This window comes from Oncorhynchus tshawytscha, linkage group LG16 (assembly GCF_018296145.1).
Source record: "Oncorhynchus tshawytscha isolate Ot180627B linkage group LG16, Otsh_v2.0, whole genome shotgun sequence".
Taxonomy (NCBI): domain Eukaryota; kingdom Metazoa; phylum Chordata; class Actinopteri; order Salmoniformes; family Salmonidae; genus Oncorhynchus; species Oncorhynchus tshawytscha.
In genome coordinates this window covers 73,593,806-73,618,793 of record NC_056444.1, presented here as the reverse complement: position 1 = coordinate 73,618,793, position 24,988 = coordinate 73,593,806, and the positions used below count along the sequence as shown (strand labels likewise).

The following is a 24,988-nucleotide window of genomic DNA, read 5'->3' as shown; positions in this document are numbered from 1 at the left end:
AGCTCACCTCCATTGGACTCTGGAGCAGTTGAAACACATTCTCTGGAGTGATGAATTACGCTTCACCATCTGGCAGTCCAGCGAGCGAATCTGGGTTTGGTGGAAGCCAGGAGAACGCTACCTTCCTCAATGCATAGTGCCCACTGTAAAGTTTGGTGGAGGAGGAATAGTGGTATGGGGCTGTTTTTCATGGTTCAGTCTAGGCCCCTTAGTTCCAGTGAAGGAAAATCTTAACTCTACAGCATACAATGACACTCTAGATGATTCTGTGCTTCCAACGTTGGGGAAGGCCCTTTCCTGTCTCAGCATGTCAATGCCCCAGTGCACAAAGTGAGTTCCATACAGAAATGTTTTGTCAAGATCGGTGGTGTGGAAGAAATTGACTGGCCTGCACAGAGGCCTGACCTCAAACCCATTGAACACCTTCGGGATGAATTGTAACGCCAACTCCGAGCCAGGCCTAATCGCCCAACATCAGTGCCTGACCTCACTAATGCTTTTGTTGCTGAATGGAAGCAAGTCCCAACAGAAATGTTCCAACATCTAGTGGAATGCCTTCCCAGAAGTGTGGAGGCTGTCATAGCAGCAAAGGGGGGACCAACTCCATACAAATGACCATGATTTTGAAAATAGATGTTCGGCGAGCAGGTCTCCACATGTTTTTGGTAATCTAGTGTACTGTATTTGTATGTTTAGTGTTAGAGAAAATGTGCAACTTTTTATCGGTCTCTCTTGATCAAAACATCTGCACTCATCACAGTGAAAGTCTCACAGAGCTCTAGCTTTGCTTCCTGAACTTGTTAATATTTCTTCTCATATTAGTATTTGTCTATGACAAAGAGAAAGTGTTTTTTTCTTTAAAATACATGAATGATTTTAGATGAATGGCTATAAATCGATCTCTGAATATGCTACAGTGATGAAACCACTCTCCTGGTGCGCTATGATGTAAGGATTGCAGGCATGTGCTTTGTCAGTTGTTTTGACATAATGTTCAGCCAGGATTTGATGGACAGTTCGGGAGAGCGCATTAAATGGAAGGAGGGGCATCCCAGATTCAAGTGGTTTCAGATTTCACATCCTTTGTCACACACACTCAGAAAATATAATATGGTGTCCGTGGGAACCAGGGCTATCACTCAATGCAAGCCATTTCAATCTATGGTGTCCACAGATTGATTTATAAGTGAAAATGGCGGTCGAAACCAGTACCAGAACAACGCAGGTCCCCTTAACAGGGGACATTACATCTAAGAGCTTTTTAAATAAATACATGTTGGCTGCTGGGTCAAACTAAAGTCACTTCTGATTGTGGGCCTCTTTAGTGTATTATTGTAATGAAAATATGTTACAGAAACATTTGATGTTTTACAAAATAATGTCATGGAGAGTAAGGAAACCGGTAGGTAGTCTTATGTAGTTATGACCATGATATAAGTTCATGGTCCATAGCGGGGAGTTGAAACAGTAAGGAAATAGAGTCCTCTTTTACATTGCCAGGAAACTGGCAAGAGTACCTTATCTCAAATATCTTTTTCAACTTATTTATCAATCATCTTTTGAGGCGAAGACAATCTTTTGGGACAATAGGGAAACTAAAGCTAGGAATAATGATTTAGACACAATCTCTAATGATTTAGACACAATGCACAATCTCAGAGTGCTCTCAATTAAAATACGCTACATTTTCCTCTCTCCCCCAAACATGAGGTATAATCTCATTGACTCTACAACAACAACAAAAATATATATGTGGGATTGGATATTACTCAAAAATGCAACAACACAATACTTTCGTAGATTAAAATATGTGTACTTCAAAAAGGTACAAAAACACACACACAAACAAACAGTGCCCAGATGCTTACAAAAGTTGGGAGGAAAATCTGCTTAATTGATTTTGAAGCGCAAGCTGTTTGTTCTGAATGAAATGCATTTTAAATAGTGTGACCTACTCAAACATACAGACCAACAAAATCCCTAAACAACTGCTCACAATTACATTCTAACAACGCAAACCCATTTGTTCAAATAATTACCCTCTCAAAATCTTCACAAAGTGTTCCCCAATTGTTTAGACAGAATTGACCCCCCACCCGCCCACGTCTGTCACTGTGACTCCATTGAGTCATGCTTTTATTGACGTCAAACCATAAAATAGGGTGCTTTACCTTACTTTTGATCAGACAAACAGAAAACAGTTTACATACAGTAGACATTACACCAGAAATTCAATACCACACACACTGGTTAAAGTCCTAAAATGTATCCTCTATTCTGTGTCATTTGAAAACCTCTTGCTGAATTATACAACGCCTTTTATTAGTGCAGTACCAGTCCCGTTACAGATATTGTTTTAAACACAAGTCCAGTGTGACTCACTCAAACATTTGCCTTGGAAAGCGAATATTTGATGTGAAAACATAACCGTACATGACATTGCACTGCTGTTGTTGGTTGTGTTGCCATTGTGGTTAAAAGAATCACTGATTCTCAGACATTGTCAAATCTATATTCTGTAGTTCATGTCTTACAGGAGCCCTGTGATGTCAAAGAGACTGCGTCAAAGAGACTGTGAGATGTCTTTACTGATGTCTACTGAAGAAAGCTGAGAATATGGCAAAAAAGAAAACAGATAATCTAATGGTGGCATAATATATAAATTGCAACACTGAGTATTACCCCCTCCTCCCTCCCCCCTTCCCCCTTCCCCAAACTCGGCCAAGGGGTGCAAGTTTCCGTTTTATGCCCTAACACTATACATCTGATTCAAATGAGGATTAGTTGATTATTTGAAACAGCTGTGTAGTGCTAGGACAAAAACCAAAACATGCACCCCTTGGGATCCAGAGGACAGTGTTTGTGAAAACCTGATCTATCAAACTGAATTTCAAGGAACAAATTAGTGATGGATATTCAGTTCATTTGAGATTTTCCAAGAGACTATTTTTTTTATTTTACTAGGCAAGTCAGTTAAGAACAAATTCTTATTTTCAATGACGGCCTAGGAACAGTGGGTTGAACTTGCAACCTTTCGGTTACTAGTCCAACACGCTAACCACTAGGCTACCCTGCCGCCCCAAGAGACTACATTTCTATAGGCAAGCTATCAGTTAAATGAATATCTAATTACAAAACTAATTATTTAATGACACTTAGGCTACGTTTAGACAGACAGCCCAAATCTGATATTTTTTTTACTAATTGGTCTTTTGACCAATCAGATCATCTCTAAAAAACAAAATCTGATGTGAAAAGATCTGATTTGATTGGTCAAAAGACCAGCTAGAGGAAAAAATATCAGAATTGGGCTAACTGTGTGAACACAACCTCACCTGTCCAGTCAACAACCACTCTAATCTGTCGGTGTTAAGCCGTTGGGGGTAGACTTAACTTGTGTATAACATGCAACAACATCTCCAGTGTAGATACTGAAACTCACCAGTGGATCCCCCCTTTACAAGCACCGTGTCCATTCAGACCCTCTTCCTGACATTCAGATTCATTGATGTCCTTCAGTCTTGATTCATAAGGATTCATAAGTCCTTCAATTCGGCTCCAGATATTCCAAGACTCTGAAAATCAGTTTGGCCTTAAAGAGCCTCAACACAGTCACAAGAGGCTGTGTGTGGAGAAGCTGTTGTCAGTTTCCTTCCATATAAGGCTTGAATTTCTTGGTAGTCTCTTTGTTCTGGATGATCCTTGCTTAAAAATGTGGGCAATCTTACCTCAACACCAATGCAAGCTGGTGACCTGTGGGAAAAGGTTCAAGCAGAGAAAACAAATATGAAGACAAGTTAATATGTCTCATCATAATTATCACCTTGAAGTACCTCAGAGTCAAAACAGTAACTTTTGGTGTAATCAGATCAAACAGACATTTCCTTACATGTTGTAAGGGTAAGAAGTTGAGCGCCATTGTGTTTCGACTGCTTGAAACAAAAGCAACATGGGGCCTTTCAGTGTATACAGTGGGGCAAAAAAGTATTTAGTCAGCCACTGATTGTGCAAGTTCTCCCACTTAAAAAGATGAGAGAGGCCTGTAATTTTCATCATAGGTGCACTTCAACTATGACAGACAAAATGAGGAAAAAAAATCCAGAAAATCATATTGTAGGACTTTTAATGAATGTATTTGCAAATTATGGTGGAAAATAAGTATTTGGTCAATAACAAACGTTTATCTCAATACTTTGTTATATACCCTTTGTTGGCAATGACAGAGGTCAAACGTTTTCTGTTAGTCTTCACAAGGTTTTCACACACTGTTGCTGGTATTTTGGCCCATTCCTCCATGCAGATCTCCTCTAGAGAAAATCCAAAGATTTGGGATCTGGAGACTGGCTAGGCCACTCCAGGGCCTTGAAATGCTTCTTACGAAGCCACTCCTTCATTGCCCGGGCAGTGTGTTTGGGATCATTGTCATGCTGAAAGACCCAGCCATGTTTCATCTTCAATGCCCTTGCTGATAGAAGGAGGTTTTCACTCAAAATCTCACGATACATGGCCCCATTCATTCTTTCCTTTACACGGATCAGTCATGCTGGTCACTTTGCATAAGAACAGCCCCAAAGCATGATGTTTCCACCCCCATGCTTCACAGTAGGTATGGTGTTCTTTGGATGCAACTCAGCATTCTTTGTCCTCCAAACACGACGAGTTGAGTTTTTACCAAAAAGTTATATTTTGGTTTCATCTGACCATATGACATTCTCCCAATCTTCTTCTGGATCATTCAAATGCTCTCTAGCAAACTTCAGACGGGCCTGGACATGTACTGGCTTAAGCAGGGGGACACGTTTGGCACTGCAGTATTTGAGTCCCTGGCGGCATAGTGTGTTACTGATGGTAGGCTTTGTTACTTTGGTCCCAGCTCTCTGCAGGTCATTCACTAGGTCCCCCCGTGTGGTTCTGGGATTTTTGCTCACCATTCTTGTGATCATTTTGACCCCACGGGGTGAGATCTTGCATGGAGCCCCAGATCGAGGGAGATTATCAGTGGTCTTGTATGTCTTCCATTTCCTAATAATTGCTCCCACAGTTGAATTCTTCAAACCAAGCTGCTTACCTATTGCAGATTCAGTCTTCCCATTCTGGTGCAGGTCTACAATTTTGTTTCTAGTGTCCTTTGACAGCTCTTTGGTTTTGGCCATAGTGGAGTTTGGAGTGTGACTGTTTGAGGTTGTGGACAGGTGTCTTTTATACTGATAACAAGTTCAAACAGGTGCCATTAATACAGGTAACGAGTGGAGGACAGAGGACCCTCTTAAAGAAGAAGTTACAGGTCTGTGAGAGCCAGAAATCTTGCTTGTTTGTAGGTAACCAAATACTTATTTTCCACCATAATTTGCAAATAAATTCATAAAAAATCCTACAATGTGATTTTCTGGATTTTTTCCCCTCATTTTGTCTGTCATAGTTGAAGTGTACCTATGATGAAAATTACAGGCCTCTCTCATCTTTTTAAGTGGGAGAACTTGCACAATTGGTGGCTGACTAAATACTTTTCCCCCCACTGTATCTGTAACTGGCAGGACAGTCAAAGAGCTGTGTTAGTTACCTGGGTCGACAGAGTTTCATGACAGGATGTGTACGAAGAGAATGGCCAGGCCAATGTTGAGCAGAATCACCATGGTTATCACGATGGTGTTCGGACCCTGAAAGAGAGAGAGTAAATTTATTTAATCTTTTATTTAACCTTTATTTATACAGGTTAATCATGCTGTGATAAATTATGCAAGACAGACCTGTTCAAGATAGTAGCAGTCAAGATAGCAGGAGATATTGTTAGAACAATGAATATACCGGTAAGGTACTTTAAACCTCCTATAGATCTATAAAACATCAGCAATATGAATGGGATGAACATAAAATCTCAATGATCCTTATGGTAACATTTTACAATGAAGCTGCATCTATTCCTGTGTAGCAATTCTGTAATGACTCTAGTAACAACATTTAGCCTGGGCTATTGGAAAACCTCCCCTAGAATACATGCCTTATAGGGCAGACTGCTTAGGGCTCATGTACCAGTCAAACCCCTAGTCTGCACGGCATCTAAAATCTAAATAATAATTCCGAACAAACAACTGTTGCTTCTGTAAACACCTATGTAACAGTCACCTATGTTTATTTACATATTTTCATTGATGGGAATTGGTCATCTGGATGACAAAATAGGAATTTTCTTAGCTACTTAGAGCTACTGATGGTAGCTGTTGGTTGCTGGAGAAAAATGTTTGTCATGTAATCTGTTCATAATTTCCCTTGTACGCTCCCAACCAGTAATGGGAGAATTGTATTGATTGTGTTCGGCAAAAAGTAAATGCCGTTGAGAATATGTACAAACATAACTAGAGGGGTTATTATTAACATAACAGAGTAGAGGAGGAGGGGAGGTTACTGAGATAGGGAGTCTGATTAGTCTGGTTTCAAAGACCAGCACCAATGGCAGTAAACAGTCTCCAGAGTAACATCATGTTACAAATGTGCACTTAGAGGAGAGAGAGGACCTACTGTATGCTATGAGTCTACTTTTAGAACTCAGGTCATGGGAGAATGTACTACAGAACATGTAAGAAGAGTCTTCATTTGACTGAATTTGTTCTCAATACTGTTCATTACATGAGATATTAATTGCTTGAATTGCCTTACCTGCTCAAATTCATCTAGCTCTGTAACTTCACTTGTACCTGGGCTCTTTACCATGTTCTTCATCAGCTTGGCCTCCGCTTTGGGTTCAACCTTAGGTGCTTGTTTGGGTGCAGGTGTGGCAGGTTTTGAAGCCGGACTGGCCTCTCGTTTTGGCGATGGCTTGGGTGACGGCGATGGCTTGGGTGACACTTTATTAACAGACTGAGCGCTGGACCCTGGTTTGCTCTCAGATACAGCGGACACTGGTCGTTCATTGACCGACTCTGTTCTTTGTGTGGGCTCTGCCTCATTCAGCTCGGGGGTGACGGCAGCTTTGGAAGACTCTTTGGAGGCGGGATGAGGGGGTGGGACTTCTTCTTCTGAGTAGGTGACACTGGTCCTTACCAAGGGAGTAGCGTTGGACAATTTAGCCTCAGAGGCCGTCTTCTCCAGGGGCTTGATCTCCAGGTCAGAGCCCTGCTCTATCTTGTTGCTCAGGCGGCTGGAGGCGCGGGAGTTCCCCCGGCTGCTAAGGATGGGGGCAGAAGTGGGGCACTCTTCAGGGGGAGCAGTGGCAGGGGCGGAAGTGGTTGTGGCCACATTGGACGAGGGGGTGGTGGGTCGGCTGTTGGTTCTGCTGTTGGGACGGCTGCTCCCCCGACTTCCACCACCTTTGTCCCCGTTCCAGCCAGCAGGGCCGAGTAGATGGGAGTCCTCTTTGCTGATGCTGCCCTGTTTGGAGTGCCTGGATGCTGGAGGGGTGATGGCCGGGCTGGGGGAGGGTGTGCAGGCTGGAGTGGAGCCAGGCCTGTCGTGCAGCATTGGGCTTTCAGCAGGTGTCAGTGGCTGCTCTGCTAACAGTTGCTCATGCATTCTAGGGTCTGTGTGCTCATTGGCCTCTGAGATCTCCTGTAATGCTCTCTTTTTCATGTACTCTGGGCCTGTGGAACAACATGAATAAATGTTATGTTTGATGAGATTCTAATCTCAACAACAAGCTAACACCCTGACTAGACTGGCCATGTTGTGTGCATGCGAGCGTTGCAAAATAAATGTACACATACATGTTATTCAATCAAATTATCAAAACTGCTCACGGGCGTTTGCGTAGCCAGGAGCAAAAATAGAACTTGGTTCTATTTGAGACCCTTGATGCAAGTCCTGCCTCTTCCATCTACTTATTGGTTTTCACGAGCATACTAACCCACGTTGGTGATTGAAAGATAAACGAGGAGAGATTAATTAAAGAAAAACAAACTAAGTTTCCTCTTTTATCTGTGGATTGTCAGAGTAGAGAACACAAGATTTTGTAGGACTCAAAATGGGTCAAAATTTTCCAAAGACCCAGAAAGAAAGGACCACATACATTTCAGGTAAAATAACAAATCAAATCTCACAGGACAAATTAGCTAGCAACAGCAAGCTAGCTAAACATCCATGAATGTTTCATGTGTGTTCCGACCTGTCCCCAAATTAATATAGTTGGTTCACAGTTGTTTTTGGTATTTTAACCTTCGTGCCATGAAAGCGTCTGGTGGGGACAGACAAAATCAAACATGCGCATGATGGCGCACGCGCTGTGCCGGTTTGGCCAATATGTAAGACTAGATCAGACTAGATAAAGATCAGACTAATTTGTTTAGCTAAGAAGTGGAGACAGTGAAGGATGGATTTTCCGGGGTATCACCAAGGTCTCTATTTGAGTGGTATCTATTTGAGGGGTATCACAAGGTCTCTATTTGAGGGGTATCACCAAGGTCTCTATTTGTATTTGGAGCCACTCTGTCTGCTTGTAACACAGTCCAGTTCTAGTCACACCAGGAACGTCTTGCTAGAAAACCTCATGTGGGGGGACTACAGCTGAACTGAGAAAACAGAGCAACTGCTGATCCCATTAAAGATCCCATTAAGATTGATTATTCATAGTTCTCATTTTCACAGTCTGATAAAAAAAAAACATGGTACTTTAGGCTGTAAATATCATAGAGTGGACCTTTAATCTTAACAGCTGATTTGCAATATGCCAATCCAAACAAGTTGAGTCTGTAATATAGGCTTGGCTGATGAAATATGAACTGCGAGCTGGTTCTTGATGTACAACCTATAACATAATTCTGCATGGTAGGATTTGAAATACTGACTTGTCAGAGTCTTCTATTTACAGGCTCTGATGTAAACACTTACTATCTGACCTAAAGGGCAGACAAGCAAACACGGACCCAGACAAAAAGACTAATAGATGAAGTGAGAAAAGATTGATCACATACTGTTGTTTAGATCCCAATTTTTCATTCAAGAAGATCCAAGACAATTCTTGCAGGTAGAATCTGGGAAATATTATATCCTCTAGTTTCTCCCTGTCAGCTGTGTGTTAGTGATAGTTGATGGTGGAATTCACAGTGGGCTATGCCCATTTGTACCATAAGACCCAGACATTTCGGGCAGGCACTCAACAGTCAGTGACAACTTGTTATCAGTGTGTTTTTAGATCTGCAAAGCACTCCACGGTGTCCTGGGTGGGTAGTGAGTGACTGAGAGGAGAAAGAAATGCAGGGGCACACTGTGTGGCCCTGGGCCACTGACAGACCTGTAAGGAAACTGATATGGTCCCTCTACCCAAGTAAGACGCTTCTTTTTTTAGACCTTCAAAGGTGACTACCCTTGCGGAGAGCCTACCTCAGCCAAGCAAAGAACAGAAACAGCAGCAAGAAAGATCTTTCTATCGGTCTGTACAGCAAGATGCTAGATACCTTGAACAGGACTTTACTTTGCTTTTAAAATCTTGTAATATCGTTCAATTCACTTTTAAATACTGTTCTTGAAAGTATTGCATTACTGTTCTTCCAGGTCTTTTACAGCACGTGGCTATTGGAAGGTATGTGAGAAAGCCTGGATATCCAGGTTCTTGGGTACTGTATCTCTTGTCAGTATCATGCCCTGGATCATACAGTTGAGAAGTCCACTTCACATACCTGGCTGATAGAAGGAAGGGGACAGTTCCCTGGCCACCACCCTGGCGACGCTGGACTCCTGGTTGGAGGCCTGGGAAGCCTGATCGGCAGCATCTGACTTGGCCTTAGCATGGGTCGTCCTGCAGGGAAACAGACAAAGCCTAATTTACTCAATTTCCACAAACCCAACCTAACAATGACTTACTTGACTTATTCCTTATTCTCCTGATATACTATATACAGTGCATTCGGGAAAGTATTCAGACCCCTTGACTTTTTCTACATTTTGTTACACTACAGACTTATTGTAAAATGGATTAAATACATGTTTTACCTCATCAAACTACGCACAATTGTTGTATTTTTTCAAATTTAAGCTTGATTTAACTAGGCAAGTCAGTTAAGAACAAATTAGTATTTACAATGACGGCCTACACCAGCCATCCCTACGGTGAAGCATGGTGGTGCACCATCATGCTGTGGGGATGTTTTTCAGCAGCAGAGATTGGGAGACTAGTTATGATCGAGGCAAAGGTGAATGGAGCAAAGTACAGAGATCCTTTATGAAAACCTGCTCCAGAGCGCTCAGGACCTCAGACTGGGGTGAAGGTTAACCTTCCAACAGGACAACGACCCAAAAGCACACAGCCAAGACAATGCAGGAGTGTCTCTGAATGTCCTTGACTGGCCCAGCCAGAGCCCAGACTTGAACCCAATCAATATCTCTGGAGAGACCTGAAAATAGCTGTGCAGCGATGCTCCCCATCCAACCTGACAGAGCTTGAGAGTATCTGCAAAGAAGAATGGGGAAAACTCCCCCCAAATAAAGGTGTGCCAAGCTTGTGGCGTCATACCCAAGAAAACTCGAGCCTGTAATCACTGCCAAAGGTACTTCAACATAGTACTGAATTAAGGTTCTGAATATTTCTGTAAATGTGATATTTCAATTTTTTATTTGTAATACATTTTCACAATTTCTAAAAAACATTTTTTCTTTGTAATTCTGGGGTATTGTGTGTAGATTGATGAGATTTTAGAATAAGGCTGTAACGTAACAAAATGTGGGGTCTGAATACCTTCCGAATGCACTGTATATCTACTTTTTTTTTTACATCACATAAATGTTTGGGGTGAAAAAAACATGTTACAAAGAAAAATACATTGAACAAATATTTGTATTGACTTTTTATCGTATGTGCACTGTATTGGCCATTAGGACTCAGTTGATGGTAATTATGAAACATTTAGTCTCACAGTAAATGGGGCAGTGGGTATAAAGTATCGTTAGAGCATCCTGATTTACACTGCAGAGGACATGTATTAACAAGCTTTTATTAAGCTCTTATTTAATGTGAAAAAAATATGACACTACTCTGAAAACTCACCAAACTATTCCTGAGATATTTACCCATTAGAAACAATTTTACTCACAAAATGGATAATTACACACGGTGACACCCCCACACGTGAAATATCTTTGAAAAGCCCAGAATATCCTCTCAAAAGGTACACAGTGGCATGTGTGGCTTTAGACTTACGGACCAAAAACAAATGTCCCCTAGACAGGACAAAAATGTATTGCTGGGTCTCAAGAGGTTATAGCTCCTAGCGGAGCAAAGGACCACAAAAGTGCATTTTTAGTGAACCCTGTCTGTTAAACTTTACAATGGCTAAATCTGTAGCTACTTACGTCACCGTGAGCAAATATTAAAATGTTCAAATAAACAGATCTGACCTAAAAGCTGAAATATTGTTAATCAGATTCTGATCATTGATCATGACAATTGTCTGTGAAAATAATTGGGAAATTCTGCTACCCTTTCACAAGGTTTTAGGTGATCACTGTTGCCACTGCAAACCCAAGCACCCCATAGACATCATTCCCCTACTATTTATTTGGAAATATACTTTGGCTGGACTATAAAAAGCAAAGAGAACATCCCCAACACTTAAGAGTCTGTTCCCATGCCTTATAGCCAGCTAGCCCTTTAGTCCAAGAGATTTATACTGGTACGAACTAAAAACTCAGGGGTTGTGCTGTAAGAAACAAACGTTACTGTAACAATCCAAAACCAGACTCAGATGGACCAAAATACTACAGAGATTATTATTTACAATATTTCATCTTTAAAAAAATATTTGATAGGGCTGTTGTGTGGAGTTGAGTTGGTTGCAAGGTTTATTATTAGTATTAGCTGGAGAGGGTGTCCTATTCTGCCGTTGGAGAACTGGAACAGAAATAAATGACTCTTTAACACCTCAACCCAGACAACGAGATACTGCCAGGGGGCGTTATCCTGTATGTTATATTCACAGAAGTATTAGTTTATCATGTGAATTTATGAATTAAGTTATTTCTTCATTCGAATACTATATAAGAGGCAACTGCAATAAATGAACATTCCCAGTCTGCTGCTACTCCATTAAAAAAGTTGACCTATTTGCTGTGTACTACTTGAAAAATAAATCAAATGCATATACAGTATATCGTGTCTGCACAATGTGTCTGTGGCATAATGGCTACATCATATTGCATTAAATAAATGTATATCAAATGTTGGACCTTGACAGCACTTCAAGATGTATACTGTACTGTATAATCTACAGAGACCCCTCCTCCCGCCCAACACTTTCTCTTCTATTTTTCTCTGGTTAACTCACAGGGTTATTATAAACCCTAGTGAAGGAGTGAGTGTGTTATTATAAACCCTAGTGAAGGAGTGAGTGTGTTATTATAAACCCTAGTGAAGGAGTGAGTGTGTTATTATAAACCCTAGTGAAGGAGTGAGTGTGTTATTATAAACCCTAGTGAAGGAGTGAGTGTGTTATTATAAACCCTAGTGAAGGAGTGAGTGTGTTATTATAAACCCTAGTGAAGGAGTGAGTGTGTTATTATAAACCCTAGTGAAGGAGTGAGTGTGTTATTATAAACCCTAGTGAAGGAGTGAGTGTGTTATTATAAACCCTAGTGAAGGAGTGAGTGTGTTATTATAAACCCTAGTGAAGGAGTGAGTATGTTATTATAAACCCTAGTGAAGGAGTGAGTGTGTTATTATAAACCCTAGTGAAGGAGTGAGTGTGTTATTATAAACCCTAGTGAAGGTTATTATAAACCCTAGTGAAGGAGTGAGTGTTATTATAAACCCTAGTGAAGGAGTGAGTGTGTTATTATAAACCCTAGTGAAGGAGTGAGTGTGTTATTATAAACCCTAGTGAAGGAGTGAGTGTGTTATTATAAACCCTAGTGAAGGAGTGAGTGTGTTATTATAAACCCTAGTGAAGGAGTCAGTGTGTTATTATAAACCCTAGTGAAGGAGTGAGTGTGTTCGGGCTTCAATGCTACTGATATCTACCCCAGGCCCAGGCTGGGGCTGAGTCTTACTGATTGTGATGACTCCGTGAATACTTGACATACTGTAACGTTACACTGGGGCTTTAAATAGATCCATCCACTTGAAGACTTTGAGGGGTAGGCAGCACCATAGAGATCCAACCTGGACTCAGGGGTAGATGTAACATAGTAAATGTAAATCCAGGACACTACAATTAGTCTGATATTTCACTTTTCATTTGGTATGTATTAATTTGTGGCTGTCCATCATCCATTTCATTTGAAATGTTTAATACAAATTACAATTTGTATGATACTGTATGTTATGAATTGCAATTAGTACAATATGTTACGATTTTGCAAAAACGTATGATATTTTACGAATTCCAATTTCTTGTAGCTGATGTTAGCTAGGTGGCTAGATGGCTTACGTTAGCTAGGTGGCTAACATTAGCAAGGCTAGGAGTTAGGGTCAGGGGTTAAAGTTATAGTGAAGGTTACAGTTAATATTAGGGTTAGGTTAAAGGGGAAGGGTTAGCTAACATGCTAAGTAGTTGCAAAGTAGCTAAAATTTAGTAAGTAGTTGCAAAGTAGCTAAAATGCTAAAGTTGTCCGTGATGAGATTCAAACACGCAACCTTTGGGTTGATAGACATTTGCGCTATACCCTCACCCATCCACACCGACCAACTACCCTTAACCATACCAAACACAACATACAAATTTGAGTGTCCTGGATTGACTTTACTATGTTACATCTAGTCTATGAGACCAGGTTGAGAGATCATATTAAATTACTAGAGGGACAATGTCTTAAACCCTCAAAGTTCCAGAATGGTCCAAAAATTCTAGTATTCTAATTCCTAATTATGTGGGAAGCACTTCCCCAACAGAATAATTAGGTTGAGGAGGCTGAGAATCCCTGTCTTCATATAGTACAGTAGATCAACAACTGTCTGCTCTTAAGTCAACAATCCCTCTTTTAAAGGGCTTCTTCACTGTTTCTTATACAGTAGTCTCAGACACACTGAGGTCTTGATAAAATGGCAAACAGAGAGACAGAGTCTCCTGTCCATGTAGTCTGTTCGATTGAACAGCTGACAAGCCCATCTGCCGTTTACAAGTTTATGAACTAGGATATCTTAATATAAAACAAACTCTTGAACACTAAAACTCAAAATGATTACTTAAACAAATTAAATTCTTCTAGACTAGAATGGCAGTTATAGCAGTATAGTGTTATAACAGTATAGTGAGTGTAGTGGGACTTCAATGAACATACAGTATATACCTAAAATGTAAACAGTTGACAGATACGACAGGCTCCTTCAAGGAATACATAACAAACATGATCTGGTGTGTAGTGTTTAGAGGTTCCTAAAATGGCCGTTCTGTTGGGCTGCCAGGCAGTGCTGTGCCTTTCCGTGGGAGCAGTGTCATGACAGATGGTGCTTCTTGACTACCTGCAGTACTCCTCACAGTCCTCTTAGATTGCTTGTAAAGTAAACCATCAGTGTAGGCCCTGATCCCAGATCTGTTTGTGTGAAGTGAACCGACGAGGAGAGGGCCACCAATGCTAGTATATTGCTTCTGAACTACTGATGGTAGCCTTGTTCCAGATCTGTTTGTGCTATTTAGCCAACTCCTATGGTTCGGTAATAACCATAGGAATTGTCAAGAAAGACAGCACAAACAGATTTGGGACCAGCCTACACTGGTGGTTTTACGTAGCCTGGTCACAGATCTGTTTGTGCTGTATAGCCAACTCCTATTGCACGACAATGACCATAGGAGTTGGCAAGACAGCACAAACAGATCTGGGCCCAGGCTACAGAATCATCAGTGCTCACTGCTCCTGAAGCAAGGCAGCTCTCCTCATTGGTTCACTTCAAAAAGTTTGTTGAACAAAGTCTATGTGAAGCTGCAACCTAAATACCTATGCACTATTCTGAGGGCAAGAAGCCAGTGAATGCAAGACACTCAGTTGGTCGTCACAAACTTGTCATAGACAGAAATATTCCTCAGTACTCCCCCACCCCATCCTCAGACGATCCGCAAGTGAAGAAGCCAGATGTGGAGGTCCTGGGCTGGCGTGGACTGCGGTTGTGAGGCCTGTTGGGATATACTGCCAAATTCTCTGAAACGACGTTGGGGGCTGCTTATGGTAAAGAAATTAACATTCAATTCCCTGGCAAAAGCTCTGTTGGACATTCCTGCAGTCAGCATGCCAATTGCACACTCCCTCAAAACTTGATACATCTGTGGCATTGTGATACATCTGTGACATCTGTGGCAAAACTGCACATCAGCTTCTTGGTATGCCACACCTGTCAGATGGATGGATTCTTTTGGGAAAGGAGATCACTAACAGGGATGTAAACAAATTTGTGCACAACATTTGAGAGAAATAACCTTTTTGTGTGTATGGAAAATTTCAGGTATCTTTTATTTCAGCTAATGAAACATGGGACCAACACTTCACATGTTGCGTTTACATTTTGTTCAGTATATATTTTTAAACATTAACATAAAGCTAGCTTGACATTCATTTGAAAAATAATAGCTAATGCAATTTTCCTTAAAAAGCCTTCATTAGCCATGACTATCACTGGACATTACATTTAGGTCAGTCTGCTTTTCGTCATGCTACAGCTCAGACTTCACACGACAGTCACAGGAGATACTCTGTCATTGTGCCTGTCACTGGAGCTCTGCAGAGGAGTGGGGTCCTGAACTTGTGCCAGTGGGAGGGTTTTATAGTACTACTAGCAGTATGGATGTGCTACTTGACTGAGCAGTCAAGCAATACAGTATCTGTTTGTTGTTCTTGGTGAAAGGACACCAACATTAGACTTTCATTACCTCTTCTGATTTGAAACAATGTAAACATGAAAACTGCTGACAATGTAGTCAGGTAAAAGTTTGTCTCATTACTTTACAGTTTTCAGCATCACATTAATTCTGACAATAGACATTCAATGTACTCTAAATGGGTATTGAGGAAGTGTACGTACAGTACAACGGTTAGAATAGACAGTGTTATCCCAAACACTCATATTTACTAATCATATGATTGGCTGCATTGAGACAAAACCCACTGGGCACAAGCGTCATTTCAATTTCAAGTTTTGACTTACATTTGGTTGATTTGTCAACTAACTTGAATTTAACGTGAAATTAACATTAAATGTCACCATGTCATTAGATGAAGTTTAAAAGTGAAAAAAAATACAAAATGCCTTTACGTTGATTAATTTTTACAAAAACAATCAGTTTCCCACTTGATTCAATATCATCACAGTGAATTATTTGGATTAAATGACATAGAAACAATGTTGATTCAACAGGTTTTTGCCCAGTGGGAATGTACATGCCAAACTCTTACCTCCACTGCTCTAGTATCCATGATGTGTTGCATGTCCACTAAGCTACTGACTGCTCTAGAATCCATGATGTGTTGCTAGGCTACTGACTGCTCTAGTATCCATGATGTGTTGCTAGGCTACTGACTGCTCTAGTATCCATGATTTGTAGCTAGGCTACTGACTGTCCTTGTATCCATGATGTGTCGCCTGTCCGCTAGGCTACTGACTGCCCTAGTATCCATGATGTGTTGCTAGGCTACTGACTGCTCTAGTATCCATGATGTGTTGCTAGGCTACTGACTGCCCCAGTATCCATGATGTGTTGCTAAGCTACTAACTGCTCTAGTATACATGATGTGTTGCTAGGCTACTGACTGCTCTAGTATCCATGATGTGTTGCTAGGCTACTGACTGCTCTAGTATCCATGATTTGTAGCTAGGCTACTGACTGTCCTTGTATCCAAGATGTGTCGCCTGTCCGCTAGGCTACTGAATGCCCTAGTATCCATGATGTGTTGCTAGGCTACTGACTGCCCCAGTATCCATGATGTGTTGCCTGTCCGCCAGGCTACTAACTGCTGTTGTGTCCATGATGTGTTACTTGCAGACCTGGGTTTAATTAAACACTATTTGAAATTGTTCAAATACTTTTATTGATTGCTTTAGCCTGCCTGCAATGTCAGATAGGCGAGGTTTGTATTGCGCCAGGCAAGCTCATTTAAGCCCAGCTACAGTACTTGAAATTATGTCAAATACTATTTAAACCCAGGTCTGGTTTCTTGTCTGCTAGATACCAGTCAGTAAGTTCTAAAACCTATTTGAGAGCCTTGTCACTGCATGGGGGACTGGTTAGCAAACTGTTCCAACAGACCACAATGTTGTCTTCAGGTTTAGTTGAGGATACTAACACCATAAACATAGTACATTTTTAGGTCTTAAGAAGCAAGCCTGTAGTCATTCAAGTAAGCAAGACTTGGTTGTTTAATTGATTGATGAGCTGTTTTACAGCAGTACTACTTCTACAGTAAACTATGATGTGACGTTACTAGTCTACCGTGTCAGACAGAGCGTAGACTATTTAGCAGAGAAAACATCCTTTGGCTGTGGCTTACTGTGACTGGGCAGGAAAGATGAAGGAAGATGGGAGAGCAACAGCAATCAGCTGTTGCCTGCATTCCCTTGTGATTGTGATACAGCAACAGTGTGTGCCTGCCCTTATTTAGCCAGCCAGTCAGGGCTCCAGTTTGTACTGAGTACTGACACTAGGCCTTTCACTATCTGTGCGTTATTTACACCCAGACAGTCCCAGACAGCCGTGGCCTCTTCTTCCTTCAGATACTCTGAAGAGACTTAGCCCACATCAGACACACACACGTGCACACACACAATACCAGGGACAACTCAAAATATTAACTGAAAGTCAGGGCAGGGAGGCATGGGGGCAGAGAGGGAGCATTAACTAACCTAACCTGCGGGCGGCTGAGTGTCTCAATAAACCAACCACGTCTCAGATAATTTCTTATAAATCTGTACAATATGTTACGAATTGCAATTCGCACAATATGTTACGAATTTACAAACTTACAATTTGTTACAAATTTGCAAAACGTATGATATGTTACGAATTCCAATTTGTTGTGACTAACATTAGCTAGGTGGCTAATGCTAACATTAGCTTGCTGGTTAACATTAGCTAGGCTAGGGCTTAGGGTTAAGGTTAGGGTTAATGTTAGGTGTTAGGTTAAAGGGTTAAGGTTAGGGTTAGGGGAAGGGTTAGCTAAAAGGGTTAAGGTTAGGATCAGGGTTAGCTAACATGCTAAGTAGTTGTAAAGTAGCTAAGAAGTAGTAAGTAGTTCAAAAGTTGCTAATGAGCTAAAGTACAAAAGTTGTCTGTGATGAGATTCGAACATGCAACCTTAGGGTTGCTAGCCGTTCGCATTATACACCCACCCATCCACCCCGACCAACCACACTCATTTTTGCCTTAAATAAACTGCTGTCTTATGTAACCATACCAAACGTAACATATCTTAGTAATTTGACTGTCCTGGATTTACATTTATTATGATACGTCTATACTATGAGACCAGGCTGAATAAATAGGTTGTATTTATAAACCCCTGACTTAATCACAATGGCTGATGGTTGTTTGGCCCTGGCACCTTGGCTGTTGCCTGTGCAGTGGACAGGGAGCACTGCTGCTCTGCTATCAGGGACATGGTTCACGTCATGCAAAAGGATACCATCCTGGCTAGCTGCCCTGCCCTGTCCTCCACCCCACAACAACAGAGCAGAAGGCTTCAATGGAAAACTCCTCTGGATATAGGGGTGATTCAATCACTTCCCAGTTCTATTTCTAGAATACAAGTGACAATCTTCTCATGACTGTTTCCAGAGTAGCAATACGATTAAGTAGAATATATATATTTTTGCATCACTATTGCATTACTGGCTGTTAGAGATTCTGGGTACCACTAAAATGAGCTGGATGTATGGGACAATCAGATTTGACCTCATCCATTGATGAAAAAGTCAAGAGACCAGACAGGTTATAACCACTGTGGTGTCCTTAATCCACTAAGTGTGTTTCCACAGTAAGTCCTCAAAAGGCTTCTGGTTGTTTCAGATGTCTATTCATGGAGTCTTCGGGACTAGGCCTGTCTAGAAGATAATGTAGCTGAGCCTTAAAACAATACAAAACACATTTGGCCCATAATTCTTGTAATACTGCTTGTCTCAGTGGTAAAATATTTAGATTTCCATCTGTCTAGGAGTCAGCACAGGATCTGCAGTTCATCAGCCTGAGTATATGTCTCAAATGGCAACCTATTCCCGGTGTAGTGCACTAATTTTGACCAGAGCACTATGGGCCCTGGTGAAAAGTATTGCACTATAAAGGCAATAGGGTGACATTTGGGACGTAAACCTACTGTTGTAAACACAGGGCTTATTTCAGGTGCTGCTGTGGCTTACAGTAGATCTAAAAGCTGCTGCCTTCTATGGTGAGGCACGAAAGAAACCTCTGTCATCTTGAAAGTCAGCGACTGGGTTTCTCTGTGTCGGTAGCATAAGCATGTATGGACAAATTAGGTCTAGCCGGCCTACAGTAAACAAAGAACAAAATCATATTCTGATATCAAAACTTAATTGTAAAGAGATGCCTCAGAGATTTCTTTCCCTATCAGTTTAAGCAAACAGGGGTGTCTCAACCAACACCCTCTCTCAAAAGTGTACTGTATCAATATAAATTGAAGTGCACTACAGATAATGATTTCCTGCCACAATGCCTAACGTCACACACAAATGACAGAGGTAAGAGGGGTGTCACGTAATCAATCAGACTTTGGTGTAATGGTGACATGGGCCTTTCTCTAAAAAGTATGTTTGGTTCCCTGACATCCTCCTTACCTTGCCAGGGGGGCTGCACAATAAACTGAAACCATGGCATTGCTTCCGCTGTCGAACTTGACATTGATTTCTGTGTGACATGGCTGACTTTGCTCCATACACTGCAGGAAAAGAATGGCCTTCGTTGTTTGAGGCACTGTGCTGTCAACGAACAGTGGTGCTAATTTGTCAAGGAACAGCCTTCTACTACAACGGTTGCCCTCTGTATAGCACACAAGAGAAGCAGGAAAACTAGAAGAATGCAGAATGCAGAAGAATTTCAAATAAGACTAGATGAGACAGGGTGGCACACAGACATTGTCCTTTTCTGTTCAGTCTGTTACAAGCTGTATATAATGACTCCACACAGAAGAAGTCCCTTTTTTCTCTCTGTGGCTCCTATTGTGACCACAGCCAGAGAAATCACAGGAGCAACACCTGCAACTGCTGAATCTGATCTAATTCAATGGCGTCTTTATTTGCCATCAACAACCTATTTTTTTACCATTCAGTACCATACAGTAGCCCTCCTGTCCATGTACTGTTATGCAGAAGTAGGCATCAGTGTCTAAAACATTGAACATTGACATTGAAGCAGAGCCTTGCTCTTGTGGGTGCATTTCTTGGGGAATTGCTAAAAGGAATAGTGGGAGGAGAGGCATAGGGTGAGTTGTTATAGAGAAGAAATGTGGTGTACTTGAAGGATTTAAAAAGTGTTACTGAAAATGTGTCTGATCATGATCACCTAGTCTATCCCAGTAAGGAATATGCATGGTCTTTTCCATACCTGGAGGCAGCGATCTCTGCTTTCTGTTTGGCGATGGCTGCCGCCCGCTGAGCTCCCTCCACACTGCGCTCCACTTTCTGCCTGATCTTGCTGCCCTTCAGCTGGATAACCCTCTTCTTCATGGCCTTCACCAGCATGTTGTTCATATACTTTCCTTCCTCCTTCCCTCCTTCTGCAAAGGTAGTGCATCCATAGCCGTGTCGCTGGTTGTCCAGCCATTCGCCTTCATACTTTAGCCCACTGGAACGTTCGCTTATTCCATAGCCTGAACGCTTGTCGTTCTTCCACTCACCCATGTAAACCTCTGTGGTGGTGGCATCGATGTCGGCCTCCACAGGGGGGAAATCCTCTGCCCCGGCTAGGCTCTCATCTCCCAGACTGATGGTGGAGTTGGCATCGCTGGCCACATCGCTGGCCGCTGAACTCAACGCTGACTCGCTCCTTGCTCCCAGGAAGCTTAGCTTGCTCCTCACGCTGGATAAGGAAGTACGGGAGTCAGACTTCTTCAGTTTCCCCAGGAGAGACCCCCTTCGGAACAGGCCCTTCTTCTTGGGCTTGACGGCGTCTGGGTCCACCTGGAGCGTGAGGGCGAAGCCACCCCGGGACGGTCCCAGCTGGGTGGGTGTGGTGACTCGGGCCTCCTGGCCGGCGGCGTTGGTGGCGATGATGACAGGGACGTCCTGCTGAAGCAGGGTGCCATTACTTTGCTCACTGCGGAGGGATGTGAGGGAAGTGCGGAGAGGGGAGCGAACCACCGCCGCCATGCCGTAAGGCACGCTCTGGCGTACTCCGTACCCGTGTCGCATGCCGCCAGTAAATTGGCCCTGAAATGTGCCTGGAAAGACAAGAAAGGGAATTGATAGATATGTTAACATCTGGAGAAATAGCCAATAAAAAATGTATCTTTGTCGGCATCTGATTTGATTGAAAATGTTTGGGCTAGCTGTTTAACTCACACCAAATGATCACCCTTATATAATTGCAAGCACTTCAACCGTGAGACAAGATGAGTGGTTTTGTTTTGAAAGTAAAATGAAGTAACCAGAACTTTTTCCTGCACTGTAAAGTACATTGGCATAGTCAGCCTATACGGTTTGATACAGTAGGTATCATACACTGGCCTAAAATATAAACACAACATGTAAAGTGTTTCATGAGCTGAAATAAAAGATTCCAGAAATGTTCCATATGCACAAAAAAATGTTCTTCAAATTTTGTGCACACATTTGTTTACATTCCAGTTAGTGAGCATTTCTCTTATGCCAAGATAATTCACCCACCTGATAGATGTGGCATATCAAGAAGCTGATTAGACAGCATGACCATTACACAGGTGCACCTTGTGCTGGGGGCAATAAAAGCACACTCTAAAATGTGCAGTTTTGTCACAGAACACAATGCCACAGATGTCTCAAGTTTTGAGGGAGCATGAAATTGGCATGCTGACTGCAGGAATGCCCACCAGAGCTGTTGCCAGATAATTTAATGTTAATTTCTACCATAAGCCGCCTCCAACATTGTTTTAGAGAATTTGGCAGTACATCCAAGTGGCCTCACAACCGCAGACGTTGTGTGGGCGAGCGGCTTGCTGATGTCAATGTTGTGAACAGACTGCCCCATGGTAGCGGTGGGGTTAAAGTATGGGCAGGCATAAGCTACAGACAACGACCACAACTGCATTTTATCTATAGCAATTTAAATGCACAGAGATACCGTGACAAGATTCTGAGGCCCATTGTTGTGCCATTAATCCGCCACCATCACCTCGTGTTTTATCATGATAATGCAAAGCTCCATGTCACAAGGATCTGTTCACAATTCCTGGAAGCTGAAAATGTCCCAGTTCTTCCATGGCCTGCAAACTCACCAGAAATGTCACACATTGAGCATGTTTGGGATGCTCTGGATCAACATGTATGACATCCTGTTCCAGTTCCCGCCAATATCCAATAACTTCGCACAGCCGTTGAAGAGGAGAGGGGCAACATTACACAGGCCACAATCAACAGACTGATCCACTCTATGTAAGGTGGTCACATCAGATACTGACTGGTTTTCTGATCCACACACATACTTTAAAAAAAAGATATCTGTGACCAACAAATCCATAGATTAGGGCCTAATGAATTTATTTCAATTGACTGATTTCCTTATATGAACTGTATCTCAGTAAAATCTTTGAAATTGTTGCATGTTGCGTTTATATTTTTGTTTAGGGTAGTTGGAAAGTCTGTAGTTCAACTAAAGTTATTAATGTAGCTCAAACTAATCATCGGTCTCTCATGCAAAATCAGACATGTGTCTGGATGCCATCGGCTGTAGCTATAGCTAGGCCGTCTGCTGGGCTATTATTACTTCCTGACACATGGTGTCAGAACCTCCCAATCAACCAATCAAAAGGGCCCAAAACTGATGAGTCAGCTACTGAGGGCACCAGGGGCTTTAAACAGACAGCACTGCCACCAATATCATTGGTGTGATCTCTCAGCAGGTTCAAGTGTAGTGCCAGTATGAGGACAATATAGCTTGGTCCGAGATCTCTACTGTATGTGTGTTTGTCAACTCCTCTGACTATTAGTTCATTCAACAGTAGAGCAATCAGTGTTTCTCCTCCTGTTCCTTTCATTTACTCTCACCGGTTCTTTGGGGCCCATACAATGTCTCAGAGTAGGAGTGCAGTTTGTCCTTTTAGCTCATAATGAATAGAATTGCATGGACAGTGGGGGACCTGATTCTAGATCCACACTTTTACTCTAGACCCACAACTTATTGTGTGTGTGTGTTTGCACGCGTGTTTGTTCGTGTGACAGCAATTGAAACAATAACTTCCACATAAAAACACAGCTTAACATCCCACAACATAGCACACACTTTGTATGGACACACACTGCTAATGCGCCATCCACTGCCACTATCGTTTGGCAAGAGGCCCTTAGGAATGGGCAAGATCCCAATGGACCATCTGCAGCAACACTTGGGTTCCTCTCCTTGGTTCACTGCTGCAAGCTTGAGTCACTCATTCTCTCATAAAACACCCAAATGGAACATTAGTATTGTAGTGTAGTGTATAGCCCACTATGCTTTGTTGATAATCACTCATATTCCTGCTCTTATATTCTCAGCTGCACCTGGATATATCAGCAGAAACCAAAACTGCATACCTGTCCTATGTAATTAACTACCTCTACCCTTTCCCTTCTTCAAATGTTAAATGTCAGGTATGACAGATGTCAATGAGGCTAATAGCTGTGCTATTGTTATTACACAGTTATTACATATTACAAATGCAACATTCCCATGTTGTGTCTAGGAAGTACATGATGTGTCTAGGAAGTACTCCACCAGAGTCAGGACAACATATAAATAAAGGAATAAAAAAACATACCACCATCAGCATAGGTCTCTGTGCCATATCCATCTTGCAATCCGTTATTCCACGTTCCTTCATACTTCGCCCCACTACCAACACTCAGCCTCAAGCCATATCTCCCCTTGAAGCCATGAGTCCATTCTCCCTTGTAAACCCAATGTCCTTTAGTCTCAACTCCAAGACCATGGCGCTTCCCTTGCGACCAGAAGCCTTCATAGGCGTTTCCGCTTGGCCAGGTGTAGACTCCAACTACTTCAAACCCGTAATTCCAGGAGCCGGAGAACTCGCCCTGTCCTTTAGGTCCGGTGCAGATCCCATGCCCATGGGCTTTGCCACCTTCCCAACCACCACAATAAGCTCCACCATCATCAAATTCAAAACGACCTCCACTCATACCTTCCCTTCTGTGACTGCAGACAAAAAAATGTAGTTTTAAAGGCGGAGTCAAATCAATGACTTTTTGAAAATCTTGGTAAAGATCAAATATTTTCTGTCAGAATGGATCCGCCTTCACCTGTCATCAAAAACAATTTAAGAGATCCTTGGCACTGTGCTTAGAATATGTTCTTTGTATTGTTCTTGAATATTTTTGGGGTATTTTCCATGTAGCCTTGCACTCTATAGACACTTCAAATCAATTTGTTATCAGACGCGCATTTCAGTCTACTTAATTATCTCTTATTCCCTTGCATTATTTCAGTAGTCTTCTTCTATTGATCGCTGTTCGATTTCAGAGTCATGAACTTCATAAAGGCTCTGTGCTGACTGAGTAAGATTTCTTACGGTTGTTTTTCCTACTAATATGCGATTATTTAGTTGAACAGTTTTTGGATGTCTTCTTTTTCTGGTTGAGCCAGGGATCTTGCATGGCTTTCCAAGGTGGCCATAGAAAAGCCCCTTCCCCTGTCCCTGCCTCCCCTCACTGGCGCTGCTATCACCAAACAGTTGGTGCTATTGGAAATGTTTTAGCAGACCTAACAAGGCGACCAGATCCACACACACTGTTCCAAAAATACAACCCAATCCTTACGCTGCTGCAAGGAGTGATGCCAGATCACTTGCCACTTCGGGGTTGGGCGTGCATATGGTCTATCTACAGCCACATACTCTAATCTAGTGCATTTAAAATAGGCCCCAATCTTCTATTTAACGCTTCAACCAATTG

General features: G+C 42.0%; 1 protein-coding gene across 1 annotated transcript; it reads right to left on the bottom strand.

The window, feature by feature from the left end:
* Window positions 1–1,797: 1,797 nt before the first annotated feature.
* On the bottom strand, window positions 1,798–24,776 carry LOC112216324 (junctophilin-2). The gene is made up of 6 exons (XM_024376230.2): window positions 23,839–24,776; window positions 20,454–21,288; window positions 9,606–9,724; window positions 6,655–7,574; window positions 5,561–5,657; window positions 1,798–3,753 (listed from the first exon to the last, which is right to left on the bottom strand). Exons 1-5 carry the CDS (start codon window positions 24,215–24,217, stop codon window positions 5,577–5,579), a joined length of 2,334 nt encoding a protein of 777 aa, XP_024231998.1. The 5' UTR covers window positions 24,218–24,776; the 3' UTR covers window positions 1,798–3,753; window positions 5,561–5,576.
* Between the last annotated feature and the right edge of the window lie 212 nt (window positions 24,777–24,988).

What these genes read in the sequence shown, in the direction of transcription:
- LOC112216324 (XM_024376230.2), bottom strand. Translation starts at nt 24,217, where the DNA reads ATGAGTGGAGGTCGTTTTGAATTTGATGATGGTGGAGCTTATTGTGGT. An exon ending in AGAGACCTATGCTGATGGTG is followed by an intron (nt 21,289 to 23,838) that starts GTATGTTTTTTT and finishes TTGTCTTTCCAG; the next exon opens with GCACATTTCAGGGCCAATTT. An exon ending in CCCTTCCTTCTATCAGCCAG is followed by an intron (nt 7,575 to 9,605) that starts GTATGTGAAGTG and finishes GTTGTTCCACAG; the next exon opens with GCCCAGAGTACATGAAAAAG.